Here is a 17,134-nt window from a genome sequence, read left to right on the forward strand (position 1 = left end):
CCAATAAGCGGCGTGTTCCTTTAAATCATGCCTTAAAATAATTTTTTTTTAGACTTGCCTCCTTGTCTGACCACTAGACGTATTAGTTTACATAATAACCTGTGCTAAGAAGGAAGTTTGTTGCTTTGTTTGTCTTTTAGAGGATTACAGAAAAACTACTGGCCTGATTTTCATGAAACTTGGTAAAAGGGTGTAGAATTGGCCAAGGAAGAACCCAATGACTTTTGGAGCGGATCCGAATCACGGATACACAAATTAGTTTTCATGGGCATTAGTAACCAGTGTCGTGGCATGACTTTTCCACTAGGTGTGGCTTTGGCTTAGCTTTATGTAGCGCCCTTTATATAAAAGGCGCTAGCTTTATGGATTTTGGTCGTGCGGATGTTTGCAGACAGATACACAGTGGCGACATTTAGATGCTGAGTTTCATTTATTTGTTTGTATGATTGATTATCACAATATATTATCACAATATGTTTATTGTATTAGCGTTACACAGCGTAACCCTCAAATCGTGCATTATACAACGTAAGTTTAATGATGATCCTATCTGCTGGTTCTTCTGGTTTTCTGGTTTTCACGTTTCCAATTTAGAAGTACATATAAATGCACAGCTGAGATGATGAAAAAAAAAAACATTTTAACATAATTCTAAAAGTTTTGGAAATATATTCAGACATATACTTTATAGTGGTAGCTTGCAGATTTGCATGTCATATACTAGACTGGACTATTGGCCTTGGCCAAGGTCTGTGCTCTCTGAGTGCCCTTCTATTTTTCGGATGGACAGTATATTTTCTTATGCTGTTGATTTTATAGGCGTGATTGTCTTTTTATGCTGTTTCTCTACATTGGAAAGCAATATTTGCTTCTTGCTTGAAAGGTGCTATTCAAATCATATTACTATTTCCACACACAACCTCCCTGCTGACAGTCTTTTAATGTTAATGCTAGTGACTGAGCTACTCTATCAGCCTGAACTGTATGACCAGAGGATTACTTTCCTGTCTGTAATTTGAGGTATATCCCGTACTATTTTCATATAAATGAGTAATCTTATCTGTAGTAGAAATTATAATAATAAAGAAATATTTGTATAGAATTTGAGTAACTTCTTCAACAACATTCACCGTTCAGTTTGATAATTACATGTCCCAGATGTGAAACTGCTGGTCCGCTCCAGCAGAGAAAATGTGTGTGCTGTCAGGGTTTATGGCCAAGTGCAGGACTCGATGAGAGTGACCTGAAAAACAACAACATGATTCAACTTTTACCTTTTAAATAACCTTCATTACCATATAACACACAGGCGTCTCAATGTTTAATTTTAGCACTACGATAGAGAGTAATAAAGAAGTTCAAACTTTGACAAAGAATTCATATTGAAAAGAGATAAACACCTGGACCACGATGCTAATCTGTCATCGTCATTTAAGGGTTCAGTTTCACTTGCATGTCATAATTTGTGTTACATCAAAATACAAAGTTTTTGCAAACTGCAAATGTTAAGGCAGCACAACAGTAAATCACAAAGAAATACAAGAAGTTTAGGACATTACAAATAATTAAAAAAAAGAGTCTCAAAGAGCGTCATATTTCTTCGATTGATGTGAAACATCTTTAGTCAACTTCTCAGAGCGGCCAAAACCGCACACCAGATACACCCCCCACTACTGATGAGTTCCAAAACAGGAAACAGCCAAGATGAACATATCAGACCGAATAATTAAGTGAAACAGAATGGAAACTCATCCTCATTTTCAAGCTAACCACCAGAGTAACCACCAGACTAACTGCAATTTTGTTTTCTTTTCTTTTTTTCAAGATTATTTTTTGGCCATTTATTTATATAGGACAGCTAAAGACATGAAACGGATGAGAGAGGGGGAATGACATGCAGCAAAGGGCCACATGTCGGAGTCGAACCTGCGGCTGCTGCGTCAAGGAGTAACCTCTATAAATGGGCGCATGCTCTACCAGGTGACCTACCCAGGCACAGTAAATAAAAATTACTGAACATTTAGAAAGTATTAAACATATCTGAAATGATCTTTATAGGAATTTTAAAGGATGATTTTTACATGTAAGTCTTTCTTTGCCCCAGACAATTCACAATAGCTCCGGAAACTGTGACACGTCATATCAAACGTAGTGACTTGAAGCCCAGGGCATGAATGAGTCAGCACAAACGAGCTATTAAATATCTCAGTGATAAATGACACAGCTGCAGTTCCAACTGTCACACTGATGCTGCTCTACTATTACTCAGCATGTATCATGATGCAATACATTTAATCCTATGAGGCTGTTATGGGTGTGTTGAGGGATGTAGTTGCACATTAATCATAGTTCCAGTTCTCTAACCTGCAAGCTGGTAGATGGGGGTGAGAGAGGGAAATTCCCAGGACCAGCAGTTAACTTGGTGATGAGGAAGACCGTGACCTGTGACCAGATATTTCTTCTTTTCAGCCCATTGTAGAGAACAGATCTGCAAATGGAGTCAGTAAGCATAGTCTGTCCGATATTTATACACAGTTAAAATACCTCTGCTACACTTTGAGTCTTAAGCACCTGAGAATTTGTGTTGGCGGAAGTCACACAAGTCCCCGAATCTGTGTCCCAGATTCTCAACTCTCCATCTTTCCATCCACCTCCTGTGGCGATCATCTTTCTCTGCCATGGACACCATCCCATTGCCTAAACACACACACACACACACACACACACACACACACACACACACACACACACACACACACACACACACACACACACACACACACACAACACACACACAATATCAATTCAAAGAACTTTATTTATCCGTTAGGAACTTCATTTGTGTTGAGCATCAGTGCATGTACAGTACCACGAACACAGCATAATCAACGCGCCCCACGCACACACACACACACACACACACACACACACACACACACACACACACACACACACACACACAGACACACACACACACACACACACACACACACACGTTTCATATAGACAAATTGTAAATAGTTACCAATAAATAGTAACATAAATAGTAACCAAAGCTTGCAAAGTACAGTAGATAAATACATGATAAATAAGCATTAAGCATTAAAAAAAAAAAAAAAAAAAACAGTTACATAAATTACATTACAAAAGTTAAACTAGTAAATGTGTCAATCATTCATATTTCTGATAGATGTAGGCACAAAACTTGTCATGGCTCTCTTGGTCCTGAATATAAGTGATCTGTATCTCTGGCCTGAAGGTAAAAGACAATAGTGACTGTGCAGTGTGTGAGTAGCGTCAATATATACAAGAGCTCACACACAATGGTCAGCAGATTGTCTGGTTGTTTAAGCAGACCGCCCAGTGAATAGTCACAGGATCAACTAACAGTATTTCTGAAACCTTTGTATAACAACAGCTAAACCTTTTAAGCATACCAACCAGTAGCGTGCCACTCAAGTTTGCACGAGCTGAGAGTAGTCATCATAAGTCGTACAGCAGAACCCACAGTTGCTTGCAATTAATGATTGTTGTTTTACCAATCATTTCTTCCCCCTGTGAATGGTTGAATAACACTACACAATACAACATAGTACAAGGATGGGTTTTCCCTCCCTATTTCATTAAAGTCAGACCGGTGGAGTTCAAGATACAGTGCCTATAAAGAGTATTCATGTTTAATTGTTTGACAACATTGAATCAAAGTAGATTTAAAGTGGCTTTTTTGACATTGGACAACAGGAAAATGCCACTTTAATGTCACTGTATCACATTTCACAGACACAAATCTAAATAAAAATCACACAAGCAGTGTTTTGATTTGAAGTCCCTATCACGAAGCATACACTGACCTTAACAGCGCTGGGCTGTTTCATCGTACTGATTGGCTGACGTGACCTTGTGATGTCACTATCCCATATACGGAGGTGGCCTTCTGTGGAGCCGCTGGCCAGCCAGTCGTCTCCCGGTGACCACTGGAGGCTGCAGATCCCCTCCTTCTGGACGGCTGCGCCCACCAGAGGTGTAGGAGCCCGAGGGTCAAGGTGATGGATATGTCCGAGAACAGAGCCGCTGTAAGATCATGGAAACTGTCATGAATACTGCACACTTCATATTGATACTAACTGTGATGCCCTATTTTTTTTTTTTTACAAAAGCTACGTTTCGTTTTGCTAAAACATTAAACCAATATAGATTTGGATGTGGATGTCTCTTCTTCTTTAATGAAGTTTATACAGTTAAGAATGATACTGGAACTTTACATCTGCATATACTATATATTCTTTGCAATTTTGCACTCAACCCATTCAACCTCTTTTTTCTTATGCAACAGTTATTGTGTGTGTATATATTTGTTTTTCTGTATTTATTGTTCATTTCATATTAATGTTTGTTTGTTTGTTTATTTATGTATGCACCTTCACCAAGGCAAATTCCACATAAGTGTACTTATTGTGGCAATAAAACCTTTGCTGATTTCTGATTCTGAATTCTTTATAACTTTCATTTTGTGAACTGACGATACATACCTGCTGAGTAACTGCTGTTTCCAGGCAAGAGCTCTGACCACAGACAGGTGTGATGGCAGACACCTCATATTCTGCTTGTGTTCAACATCCCACAACTATAAAGTCAAGTCAAGAAATAGACACCACAAACCGTCATTCTGCTGATTCAACTAGGTTACATTTCCCCTCACACAGGCCCCCCATACCACAGTTTGTATGAATCAGTTTCCATCTTCTTTGTACTCATTTACTTTAGGCTCCAGAGCATTTACCTGTATCTCCCCTCGCCTGGTCCCAAGGCACAGAGCTCTGCCATCTCTGCTCCAGCTCAGACACGAGATGGACTGCATCTGATGGTACGCTTGCCCTGGTCGTGGTCTCAGGTCCAAATATCCCGCCAGACCATGAGTTTCTGAATTCCAAAGGTAAACACAAGAGCCAAGGGCTAATGCAATCATACCATTACAACTGCAGTCGAGAAGATTAGCATCTGAAAGGGAAGAGATGGAAAAGAGAGAAGGACTACAGAAGCTATACTGAGTCAAGTACTACAAACAGAATGTGTCTTAACTGATTTTTTCATTACAGATTTACACTAGATATACTTATAAACACTTTTAATATATCAATCAGACGCTGTATTTTTCTGCTGGCCTGCTCTGCTACATATGATGTTAGATTTTTTTTAATTTTTTTTTTTACAGGGGTCTTGTGACCATTATAGGGGTTGGAAAAACACATTGTAGGAGCCACAGATAAACTTCTGGGGAATAAATGCTGGTGGCTTTATTCTTTTGTTGGCCTAAAAGTAGTCAAATGTAAACAAAAAGCAAATCCAAATCCAATTTTTTCATTTTTAAGATTTACTTTGGTCTTTTCCTGAGATTTGTTGACCAAAATAACCCCAGAATAACACCCCCCCCCTTATCCTTTAAACACAGAGACAGAAAAAGAATAATGGCTCAATTTCATTTTGCAGGATTAGTATCTTCTCTTACAGTAGTCGTTCAGCAGTGACGGTGCTGCCAACTTTATCACAGATTTTCCCTGCTGACTGAAGGAAGGTTTGTCCAGAATAGCAAACGGCTGCAAAATATGTCTTTTTTCATCAGAACCTGCAATGAGAAAATATTACACAAAAACACAGTTAAATAAAACACATCCAAAGCAAGACATTTTGTTTTCTCAAAAAAAAAAAAAATAACTCTACAAAACCATCAAACAAACAAACATGAACAGCCCCCATAAACCCCCACAGGCCTCAAGCGTGTTAAGTTGTTTTTTTCTGCAGATTGTTTAAGAAATTAATTCTCGTTTCCTATTATGATGGCATGCAGTATCGCTCAACATGTCATTCAGATAATCAATCGTTTCTCTTTTAGTGCGTGGGTCCTGAAGCGCTGTAAAGAATGTAGTGAAAGAAAAAAACATTCATGCTGTACCAGCCTGTTGAGCATTTTCATGTTCTTGAACTGCAGCTCTCCACACCCATCCCTGCCAAAAAGAAATTATTTAAATTTTTTTCTTACATGATGTTTATATAGATTTTTCAAACACATCTTTTCTTATTCTGATTCTTTTGTGGCATAATGACACTAACCTTCTGTAATAACTGGCGTTATCCCTATTCTAGCTACATGTGGGTACAACTGGGTTATGGCTTTTTTTTTACCTTAAGTGATCTCACATCTTTTCTTATTTAATCTCAAGTAATCTTGCATAAATAAACCACAGATAAAAAAACAAACAAAATGTTTTTCTCTGCCATTTTTAAATAATGCTTCCAAAGAAACCAGATCGTTTATTGTGTTTTTTGTCTTTACTGTCACAAACTTCTCACTATTACGATTAATATGATCATTTAAGAAAGAAAAGTAGCCTGCAGAAGAGAGTCTAAAACCTGCTGAAACAGCTTTTGTTTTGTTTTCTTGTGGGCAAATGAAAAAATCTAACTACAGTGGCACAGGTACAAGTTCCTTGAACAAACCTGTTCTGGGGGCTTTCTGTGGCAAGCTGTCCCCTGGCAGTGAAGGTGCCTGGTGTGACAGCCCCACAGTGGGACATGCCTCCCACCAATGCTTTCTCTGATTAGGAGAGATGATAACACAGAAACCATTACATCACAAAACAATGCTGCAAAAAAAGGTTTGTGGCTAAGGCTCTAATGTTACCTGCAGTTGTTTAGTAATAGAGTACAGTTCTGCTAGCCTAGAAATGTAGACGCACCCTAGCGGCAGCAAATGTAATTTGCAGCCAGGGTCAGTCTAGAAACTCTCCATTGGCTTGCGAGATGGAAAACCCCAATTCTGGTCAGGCCAATCACATCGTGTATAGAGTCGGTGGGCGGGCTTAACATAAGGACGGTAGAGTTGCGACGGTTCCGCGTGAATTCCCTGCTACTTGGAAACAAAGATGATTGCTGCTACTGGCGAACAGCAGTCTTTCGAATCGGCTTTGGCAACGACTCTGGAAGACTTGGAGTTAAGCACTGAAGTCTTTCTTAAAAAAAGAAGATGTGTTCGGAGTTTTGCTGACCGGATACGGCAAAAGTTTAATCTATCAACTAGCGCTGCTCTGGTTGGCTATGAGTGCAGAGGGCATTTGAAAGACAACCGTTTATCCCGCCCCTCGGATTGAGCCCTGCCAATGGTGAGTTCCCAGACCCAACATCTTGACGTGGGCCTGGCTTGTCAGGCTACATTTCTGTGTACATTCAAATTAAAATAAATCAGACTTAAATTTGGACTGATATTGGAATGGGGGGGCAAATGTTGATACCATTTTAGGAAATAAAATTAATTCTGGCAGTGATTTATCAGCCTATGTTCATTTATTTCAATAAAAATGTATATAGAATTTAGCCCTTAAATATGGTGGTATAACAGTTATGAACAACATATATATTGAAGGCAAGGTATTTTACAGTTTAACCATAAATATGTTACTCTACAACACCGCCTGCTCAGCTGTGATATGCAACACTTACAGTACCACTTATAGGTGTAACATTTGAAGCATGCTCCAGAACATATACGGTAATGTATTGACACATAAATTACATAATCATTTTTGTAGCAGTATGCATTTTAGGGCTGCACAATATGAGGAAATTATGCCATATGCAATAACATTGTTGAATATTGCCATAACGATATTACTTGCGATAAATAGAAGTGTACTCAATTCTGCCTGTTACTTTCAGTATTCTTCTAAAATACAACAAATTGCTTGTTGAATTTAAAACAAATAAAAAGAAATCAGGCTTTTATTGAACACATTGAACATTGAATTGAACATAAAAGGCACCACTTAAAGGTGCTGTAGGTAGGATTGTGAAGATCCAGGACTTAGCCAAAAAATTGAAGTTCGACAACTTCTCAGTCCCTGCCCCCTTTCTGCTACAGCCCAAAACAAGAAAGAATGAATACGTGTGCATGAGCAGTGATTGACATGCAGTTAGACACCCCCCCGGCCCTGATTGGTGCATCTGAACAGGGAGTGGTGGATTTTTGCAAATTGCACTACAGGCTGTAGGTGGTGCCAGAGGAGCCCGGTTTTTTTCTTTTCTTTTTTTATTACCTGCTTCATGTAGTTCTACTGGAACATAGGGTCAGTTTCAGCAAATATGACAGAAAGTTAGTTAGTTTTATAAGTCTTACCTACTGCACCTTTAAAAAGGAATGAGTTACATTTTAATTTGCAGTTTTCTACTGATAGATTTTCTTTCAACTAACACAAAAACTCGTAGTGTAGCTATATCGCGATATGTTGCAGCCTTTTGCAATGTGTAAATTGCGCTAGTTGATATTGTGATGACGATAAAAACAAAAACAGCCCTAATGCATTTCTTTCCAAATAAATCAGAAAAATTAAATATAATGCAGTACACTATATACCGGGAAAATAAGCCTTTATTAGGCAATCTGTCTTTACAGTAGGACAGCAAAGTCATTTAAAGAGAGTTTGGGTAATTCCTTCCTGATCACAGTTTTGATGAGGTAGGCCTAACTGTTTTGGATGTTATGTGTGGGTGTTTGGGTGGGAGGATGGGTGTGGGATAATACCTTGAAGGTTTCCATGTAGGACTCTCTGTGCTTGTTCGTGGTGTCTCGGTGGAGAATCCAGCTCCAGTCTCTGACAGACTGTATCAAACTCAAAGCTGGGCTCACACTGCCGCCCAGTGTCCAGCGGTGTACTCTCTGCAGGACCCTCACTGCTGCTCCTCTGAATGATCCGCCTCCTAAACTCCTTGTACGAGACATGATGGGTGTCGTTTTGTCCCTTGAAGACACACACACAAAAAAAATAAGATTACTCTCAATAGACTACAAATAGTGAAAACGGAGACAAACTTTTATACCTCTGCTACACTAAACTTCAAACCATATAACTTATGATAACTTCACTAGTGCCAAGAAAGCAACATAAATAACACAACTTCCGGTTAAAACTTTCAAAGCAAAAGCATTGTAAATGCCTTTTTCAATTTCTTATTCCCTCTTTAAAGTACCAGTCTAAAGGACTGATATTAAACTATCATATACTGTACATTTTATTTTGATACCAGTATACTCTTACAACAATTACACAAAACAAATGTGTTATGGACATTGTTTAAATGTGCTTTCTATAAGCAAAACTCAATAGATTATTGTTAATAACTTTCTAGGTGGATAGTTACATTTTTAAAGGAGCTAAGATGTTGCTATAACTACTAAAATGCTATTAAGTGGTTGCTAAAGAAGTTACAAGGTCATTTGTGTTTGTTCATTTGTTGCTGAGGTGTTTAGAATTGTTGCTAGGTGGTTGCTAGTGTTGCTATGGGTTTGCTATGTTGTTTTTGGTGGTTGCTAAAATGCTGCTTACTGGTTTGCTAAGTGGTTGATAAGGTTGCTGTGATGTTAAGGGTTGAATTTCTCTGTCTCTTATTTTAAGAATACTGTCTGACTACATGAAATTAGAGAAGCCTGGTTGAATTATGTTCACTATTACTATATATATATATATATATATATATATATATATATATATATATATATATATATATATATATATATATATATATCAAACGGTTACGGAACACTTTGTGTTTAAAGTTTTAAATGCTGATGAAACATGGCTTTTCAATTCATATTTTAGGGTAAACTGCACACAGCAACACTGTAGGCTATTTCTTTTACCAACATTTTAGAAATAGATAAATAAGAGTTTAATAGCATCATGGAAATATTTCAAAAAGATAAGATGACTCTCTGAGTGTGCTCAAAAAAGCATTGGCACCATAGACTATTGGCACTCAAATCTAGTAGGCTACACAACAGGAGTGCTACAAGGCCAGTGCTTTTTGAGGTCCTCTTATTTTGAAGGAAGTAGCGCTTAGCTTCCGTAGCAAACTTGACTCAGCTCCTTTTCACCGACCCGCCCCAAGACTTTTTATGCAGGAGCCCCCCCCAATTCTGACCACGGTTTGTTCTTCCCCCTCCAAGATGGAGGCCTTAGGGGGCTACCCTACCAAGTCCTCCAACCCGAAAGCGAAAAAGTTAACGGTCCTTTTGAGCATGACAGTCGGGGTCGGGTGTTTGTTCCTCCTGCAGACTCAGCTGGCGAAGCCGAGAAAACCGACGGATTTTTATTCGTTCGAGGTCAAAGACGCCAAGGGGAGGACAGTTTCTCTGGAGAAGTACCGAGGAAAAGTAAGTCCACATCATCACCAGTCATGTCAGTCAGTTTGAAAAGAAATCTATGCAAACGTTGTCATAATTATCCAGCGTCAGATAACGGTGTGTTTTTATTACATAAGACGTAGCATTTCACAAATAGGCTATTAAACCCTGTTTTTCTCCTCCTGTACAGGCGTCTTTGGTTGTAAACGTGGCGAGTCACTGCGAGCACACGGAGGCGAACTACATGTCTCTGCAGGAACTTCACCGGGAGCTGGGCACCTCTCACTTCAACGTCCTGGCCTTCCCCTGCGGTCAGTACGGGGACACTGAGACCGGGACAAGCCGGGACATTGAGGCTTTCGCCAAGTCCATCTACGGTGTCACCTTTCCCTTCTTCAGCAGGATCAAAATAATGGGCTCAGAGGCTGACCCTGCCTTCAAATTCCTCACAGGTTGGCATCTTAACAACATCTGTCTGCTGTGCACCTTATTGTACAACAAGACAGGACTGCACGACTATTTGCAGGGACAGTATACCATTACTGTGCTTATTGTCTAGATATTTGCATTTTCTTTAAGTTAAAATGATAACTGGATGATTTATGGCTAAACTTAGGCAGCTGTCTGGCAGGAAGTGCAGTCTGGACCAAACTTTAACTTGAACACTTTCCCATTGGGCTGCAGCTAAATGTTATTTTTTATGATCTATCAAATCTCGGGTCAATAGTATTCAGTTTATAATGAAAGGTATTTGCATTTGTAAAGCTGTAACCAGTAAATTATAAATTACTTGATTAAAAGTTTTACTAACACCTGCCTCCCAGAAGTAACATGCCCCAAACAAAATAAACCACAACACACAAAATACATAATTATGCTTCCTCAGACAAAAAAACATAGTTGTTTAGGTGAATGTAGAAGGGGGTAGCAAACACTATAAAAGTCCACTTTATTCATGTGTTCCAAAATGTTTAAATTAATATGTATGTACATGAATCCTAAAGAAAACTTGGAGAACTAGTCTGTGAACTGTGGAGATCTGGTACGTTGTTATACACGCTGAATGGACTTTGTTGACTCCTGATTCTGTGTGTAGTTCTTGCACCAAAATAGGGTTTGAATTAAGGTTTATACCTGTTAGCAAGTACCTACTTTTGGTGTGACATCTCAATTTAGCGGGCTCACAGCTCTGCCAAAATAACAATTAATTTTATGTTATCAGTTATATCGCCATTATGACAATGCATACCATCATGTGCATCGTTTATATTGTGGTAGCTGTCACAATTATCTTTTGATTTTTGCATCAACTTGAACCAGTAATCCCAACTCGTAAAATACGTACGCACCGGCAGAGCAGCAGCTCGACCGCAGCGCTGTAAGACTGAAAATCTGCGTAAGGAGATTGGTTGGGGTGGTGGATGTACAACAACACAGGACTTTCACCCAAGAGAGTGTGTATCTTGTTGTTTCACTGAAACATACATTTTGTAACCCCACCCACGATCTTTTTACTTAACCTAACCGTCCCGTCCTTGTGCCGCACGTCAGTTAAACGTATGTCCCGACCCAGAGCGCCAAAAAGTGACGCCAAGGGTCCCGACCTAGCGGGTCTAAATATGATGCCAAATATGACACTAATCGATTAGTCGAGAAAATAACCGAGATTAATCAACAATGAAAGTAATCGTTAGTTGCAGCCCTACATGCTAATGTGTTGTGTTTCAGATTCTGTGCAGAAAATTCCCAAGTGGAACTTCTGGAAGTTTCTGGTGAATCCAGAGGGGAAAGTGGTCCGGTTTTGGCGAAAGGACGAGCCCATGGAGAGCGTTCGACAAGAGGTCACGGCGTTGGTGCGAGAAATAATCCTGAAGAAACGGGTGGAGCTATGATGGAGTCTGTTCATAGATACTGGACACATCTGTGTGTGTAATGTTGGTTGTTCCCTGTGCTTTGACCGCAAGGAATGCCAACTCTGAACTGTTAGAGTGAGTGTGGTTGCCGGGTGGTGTCTCGCTTCAGAAACATGCAGGATGAAAAGATCCACTTCAAGTCATTCAAGGCTAGTCAGAGAGTGTGTGTGTGTGTGTTTGTCTGCGTGTGTGGGGACCATCCTGTGGTTAATAATGACAATCATATTGAACATTCCTTATAATGACCACTGCTGCAGCTGATTGGATTGTTTAGCCATCATTGAAGTGTTGGATTTTTACAAGTGTTCATTTCGGCTTAGTCTGTACATTGTACCATCTCTTTCTAATGTTTACATTAAAATCGATTTCTTATGGTGAAGCCTAATTTTTTAGCCCATATTGACTGATTTGAGCCCAGCAAATTGTGAAACATCCATCTCACATGAAAAATGATTTCATAATTATTTGATTAACCTAATGAGCTCAGGGTTTTTTTTTATGCAAGAAAAATGCTGATAACAGATAAATTAATCCACATTTGAAATGCAGAATGTTGATGCCAACTTGCAAGTAATGCAACAGAAATGCATATTGGTGCTGACATTCTGCAGCTGATTTTGATATTGGACATAGTTTATAACCGTTATTTCAGTGTCTTTGGTACAGGTCACCTCTAAAACTGATGAATGAAGAAAAAAAATGCTTCTTTTATCAAATGTGCAACCTGAGCACTGAAACCCAACCTGCTGTTTTTAATTGATAGAAGTACATGGTCATTGCAGAAGTCTCCTGGCTTGCTGGTGTAGCTTTGAATGGACAGTTGGAGGGCAGGAGCAGGTAAGCTGGCACACAGAAAATCAACCAGCTAACAAGACACTGCCTACCAGCCACCCATGATAAGAGAGCTGAAAAACTATTTGTAATATATCTTTCTAAATTGTTCTTTTTGTTTTTAGCTCTTTGTTATACATTAAAAACATAAAAAATAAGCACCTTAAGACCAGCTGCCTAAATTGGACAACCTTTACTTCAAAATAAAGCTCTCCGCCTAAACATCTCGAGATCTGGATGCTTGATATAAGGATGCTTGTATCTCCTGATCAGCCAACATAAAGTGCACAAGTCTAAGCATTTGGGGAATAAGTAGTCAAATGTAACTGTTAGGGTAGCAGAGCAGTGTGAGCTGGCAAAAGAGAAACATCAGCTAACATTACACTGCCTCCCAACCAGCCACAACTCAGGCCCGCTGTCAATGCAAATGCATGGATTTGACTATTTTGAACTGATGTTGAGCTGAATGTTTTTCAGTTGTAGGCTACTAAATGTACAATTTTTTTTTTTTTTACGTTTATCATTCCTGACTTTAATCGATTGTTGACTTTTTGTTTTACAGGTGAATGAAGTGTGATAAATGACAGCGTCAGCATGTTTGAGGTCAGTCGGTTGCAGCAGTGAGGAGTGCAGCTGACAGCTGTCGATCAGATACACAACCAGCAGCAGTACACTGCCACACTGTCACCACCAGCTCAGAGGCTGAGGGGGGGGGGGATGCATGCAACAATTCACCTTTTGATGCTGATTTTCCCTTTATTTCCCCTCTTACCTTGGAGGGGCAATGTCTTCTCTTTCCTAGGAAACCTCTCAGCAGTCCCCTCATATTGTCCTAGTTATGAATACAAAACGAGTTTAGTCAAGGTGATGCTCAATATCATTGAAAACACATTTCTTACAGGATAAAGGAAGACTGGAATCTATTGTCAAATGATTATTTAGAAAGTTGGGGATTCTTTTATTAATGCCATAATGAATCGCAGTAACTGTGTGTTATTTTATCAACATGTACCAGTGAAATAAGCTAAATTTCGCCACAGTGTGCAGTTAGTGTTGTACCAAAGAGACAGCCATGTTTAGAGATTGAAGTGGTTGCCTGGTAGCAACAGCAACACCTCATAATAATACTAAGGAAACACACTGATCAGGCTATTTTAACATTACTTTATAAATTACTCACCCAGTCATTTGATTCTCCACCTGTAAGTTGCATCTCCAGTTTCCATTACTTGCGTAAAACACCACTGCCTTCCCTCTGCGCCTGTTCATGCCTGGTGCACCTGTTGTCTGCTCTCCTGGACCGACTCCGCTTCTAAATACTGTCCCCGGGCGGACGGCGGAGCGGGAAGCACCGTCCTCCGCTCTGCTATTGGCTGTTGAGTTTGTTTTGTTTTGTTTTTTAATTAAGTAGTCATGTAAAGGGATTCCCTCCGCGTCCATGGTTTCTATACTGGAAACAAATAGACACAGTTAAAAAAGAGCAACGCGGTAATGTTTTACATTGAGGCGGCAACATGATATCAGTCAAATTACCAGACAAGGACAGACTTTCATTTCTTATGGAGGTATAACACAGTTTAGCATTTAACTGCCAGCCTATTAGCTGGCCCTTGTCCTTTGTCTGAAGAAAATATCAGTTAAAAGGAATGTGACCTGTGTCATAACAAAGCTATTAAAACAACAACAACAGCGTTAAAACATTTAGAAGGAAAAAAGCCTTATTATTAAATAAATAGTTAGGCTATTTGTTTCTTCAATAATGGGCAGAAATGTTAATAATGATAGACAAACCCATGAATGGATAATAAATTCTGTATCCTAGTATTTTCTTTTTTGTCAGATTATAGCCTACATGATATAGCCTAAACAAAATATAGCCCTTGTAGCAGTTACAAGTTCAACAGTTGCAAAAAGGCTATAGGCCTATGTTTTAGGGTTTAACATTTGTATTAACAACTTAACAGAAATAAACAAAATAGGAATAAAATGAAAGATTCTTTATTTTAGTTAAAATATTTTAATTAAAAACAATTATCTGAAATTAAAAATGTAAAAAAAATAAAGTATTAGGCTACTTAACTAAATATAGCCTTGTTCAAATATAGGCGTTATAGCCTACAATTTTCACAATAAAAATCAACAAACACACGAACCCCAACAAAATAAAAGACATAAATTTAGGCCTAATTTAATACGTATTTTGGATAACGTTGTAGGCCTAACTCCGTCCGCGGGCCACATCGTGTTAATGATGAGCTGCACTGGCGCTATAAGTGGGCTGAACGGCGCGAGTAGCTCCCGTTCCTGCCCTGTCTATGTTCCTGCCACCTGCCACTTCCATATGCGCTTACACCCCGAGCTCGAGCCTGCCACTGGGCGACAGCTGCGTGCTCTCAACGCCACGCAGCAGCAGACACATGTAGCCTACATGCTGACTGCAGCTCCATCAGAGCTCCTTCAGCAGGCAGCCGTGTAGACCCAACAGACACCAAAACAAACTCGCTTTCAGTCCCTTTAGTTCATCAACAAACATCGATCGGACTTTTGATCCTTGCTGTGGTCATTTTAATCGATTATTAAAGGTCTTCTCCAACTCACATTCACAAAATGACAATAAACCACGTGCTTTCTCATAATTGCTGTAGGCCAATTAGCCTGGTAATCTTTTGTGCTATTAATTGCAGGTGATTAAACTGTTATCAGGCTGCTTTATTATTGTGTGTGTGTGTGTGTGTGTGTGTGTGTGTGTGTGTGTGTGTGTGTGTGTGTGTGTGTGTGTGTGTGTGTGTGTGTGTGTGTGTGTGTGTGTGTGTGTGGTTAATAGGCACTTTTGTGTTTCAGCTTTCGTCTGTCCCTCATGTTTTCCTCATTTTATTACTGTACATATATACGTGTACAATGTGCCCTTATGACGCTTCACTTGCATAAGAAAAAAAGCCTAAATATAAAAGTTATATTTGCCCAGAGGCCGCGCACCACTCAGCATCCCTTCACAGGAACAGTTTTTTTTCTTCTTCTTTTTCCCGCGGGGACTCTGTCTGGTTTGCAGCCTCCCTCCAGGTTTGGCTTCAGTCACCTTAGAAACTCATTGTGTCTGTATTTTCCTTTCCCCTCCCGCATTGTCCCCCGCAGTTTGGCGGTAGCTTAACCGGTCAAATGTGTCACAACCAGCTTAAACAAAGCTTCGCCCTCTGTGCTCGCTCTCCACGGCGCTGCTGGTCGGTGACAAACCGATTTGTTTGCAGTAAAAGTGGCTCAAGGCGCGTCTGGTTGTGAAGGTTTGTGCGGTTATATGTGAGATGTGACAACAAGCGTCCTGTTTGATTTACGTTGGCAGCAGGAACGATGATCAAGTCTGTGGTCAACCAATGGGGTCAGGGTGAGTCAGGTATACCTCATTTAGATGTCAGTGGTGGAAAGTAACTACGTTACTCAAGTAGCCTAATGTAGCCTACTTATTTTGAGGTACTTGTAGCCCACTTGTAGTTAGTCAATACCTGTTACTCCACTACATATAGGCTACTTTAATACATTTTACATAGCCTACTGTTACTGTACTGCTTTGCAGATTCAGATAAATAATACAAAATATAATGGTAGGCTTTACTATTAGTCTTGATTAGACTGTATTGATCCTGGGGGAAATTCACGAGCTTCCCAGCAGTATATAAAATAAAATAGCCCCACCTTTATCAGCTGCAACACTATAGCCAAACATAAATCCATCACTAATTATAATCCAATGATATATGAAATGAGACATTCTGTATAATGAGTACTTTAACTTTTGAGTATATTTTTTATGCTAATACTTTTGTAGGCTACTTTTTTATTTTAATGCGGAACTTTTACTTGTAGTATTTCTACACTGTATTACTACTTTTTCTTACGTACAAGATCTGAGTACTTCTTCCACCACTGCTCTGTACTGTTGTTGAGGCCTAAGATCGCCAATCACTACTTCTGTTATTGTTGTGCACATGACAAATAAAGAACCATGAACTATGGTACACGTGACAGGTGTTTCAATTCTGCAGAGACATTACATTTAGTTTGCCCTGTTTATTAAAAAAAAATAAAAAATCTGATAAGATCATTTGATATGATTAATAGGCTATCAGTAATACGCCACATAACAGGTTGCAAGCCTAAAATCAGTCCATCAGCTTTTTCTTCTCATAATTCTATAGCTGATTGTTGAATCAGATAGATACCTAGG

The 17,134-nt window shown here is 39.3% G+C and overlaps 2 protein-coding genes across 2 annotated transcripts; one reads left to right on the plus strand and one right to left on the minus strand.

Moving 5' to 3' along the window:
- Positions 1–302: 302 nt before the first annotated feature.
- Positions 303–14,137, minus strand: LOC120561054 (cell division cycle protein 20 homolog B-like; the record flags this gene model as incomplete). The annotated part of the gene is made up of 13 exons (XM_039804020.1): positions 303–614; positions 1,150–1,243; positions 2,365–2,488; positions 2,572–2,697; positions 3,852–4,071; positions 4,530–4,624; positions 4,781–4,998; positions 5,507–5,623; positions 5,951–6,002; positions 6,465–6,592; positions 8,573–8,789; positions 13,688–13,747; positions 14,096–14,137. Coding segments are annotated over 13 exons (1,530 nt in total), but the record flags the coding sequence as incomplete, so codon positions are not given.
- On the plus strand, positions 9,906–12,469 carry gpx8 (glutathione peroxidase 8 (putative)). The gene is made up of 3 exons (XM_039804557.1): positions 9,906–10,201; positions 10,362–10,623; positions 11,900–12,469. The coding sequence occupies exons 1-3, from the start codon at positions 9,944–9,946 to the stop codon at positions 12,061–12,063; spliced, it is 684 nt and encodes a 227-aa protein (XP_039660491.1). The 5' UTR covers positions 9,906–9,943; the 3' UTR covers positions 12,064–12,469.
- Positions 14,138–17,134: the final 2,997 nt, after the last annotated feature.

This window comes from Perca fluviatilis, chromosome 6 (genome assembly GCF_010015445.1).
Source record: "Perca fluviatilis chromosome 6, GENO_Pfluv_1.0, whole genome shotgun sequence".
Taxonomy (NCBI): domain Eukaryota; kingdom Metazoa; phylum Chordata; class Actinopteri; order Perciformes; family Percidae; genus Perca; species Perca fluviatilis.

What these genes read in the sequence shown, in the direction of transcription:
- gpx8 (XM_039804557.1), top strand. Translation starts at nt 9,944, where the DNA reads ATGCAGGAGCCCCCCCCAATTCTGACCACGGTTTGTTCTTCCCCCTCC. An exon ending in TGGAGAAGTACCGAGGAAAA is followed by an intron (nt 10,202 to 10,361) that starts GTAAGTCCACAT and finishes CCTCCTGTACAG; the next exon opens with GCGTCTTTGGTTGTAAACGT. An exon ending in TGCCTTCAAATTCCTCACAG is followed by an intron (nt 10,624 to 11,899) that starts GTTGGCATCTTA and finishes GTTGTGTTTCAG; the next exon opens with ATTCTGTGCAGAAAATTCCC.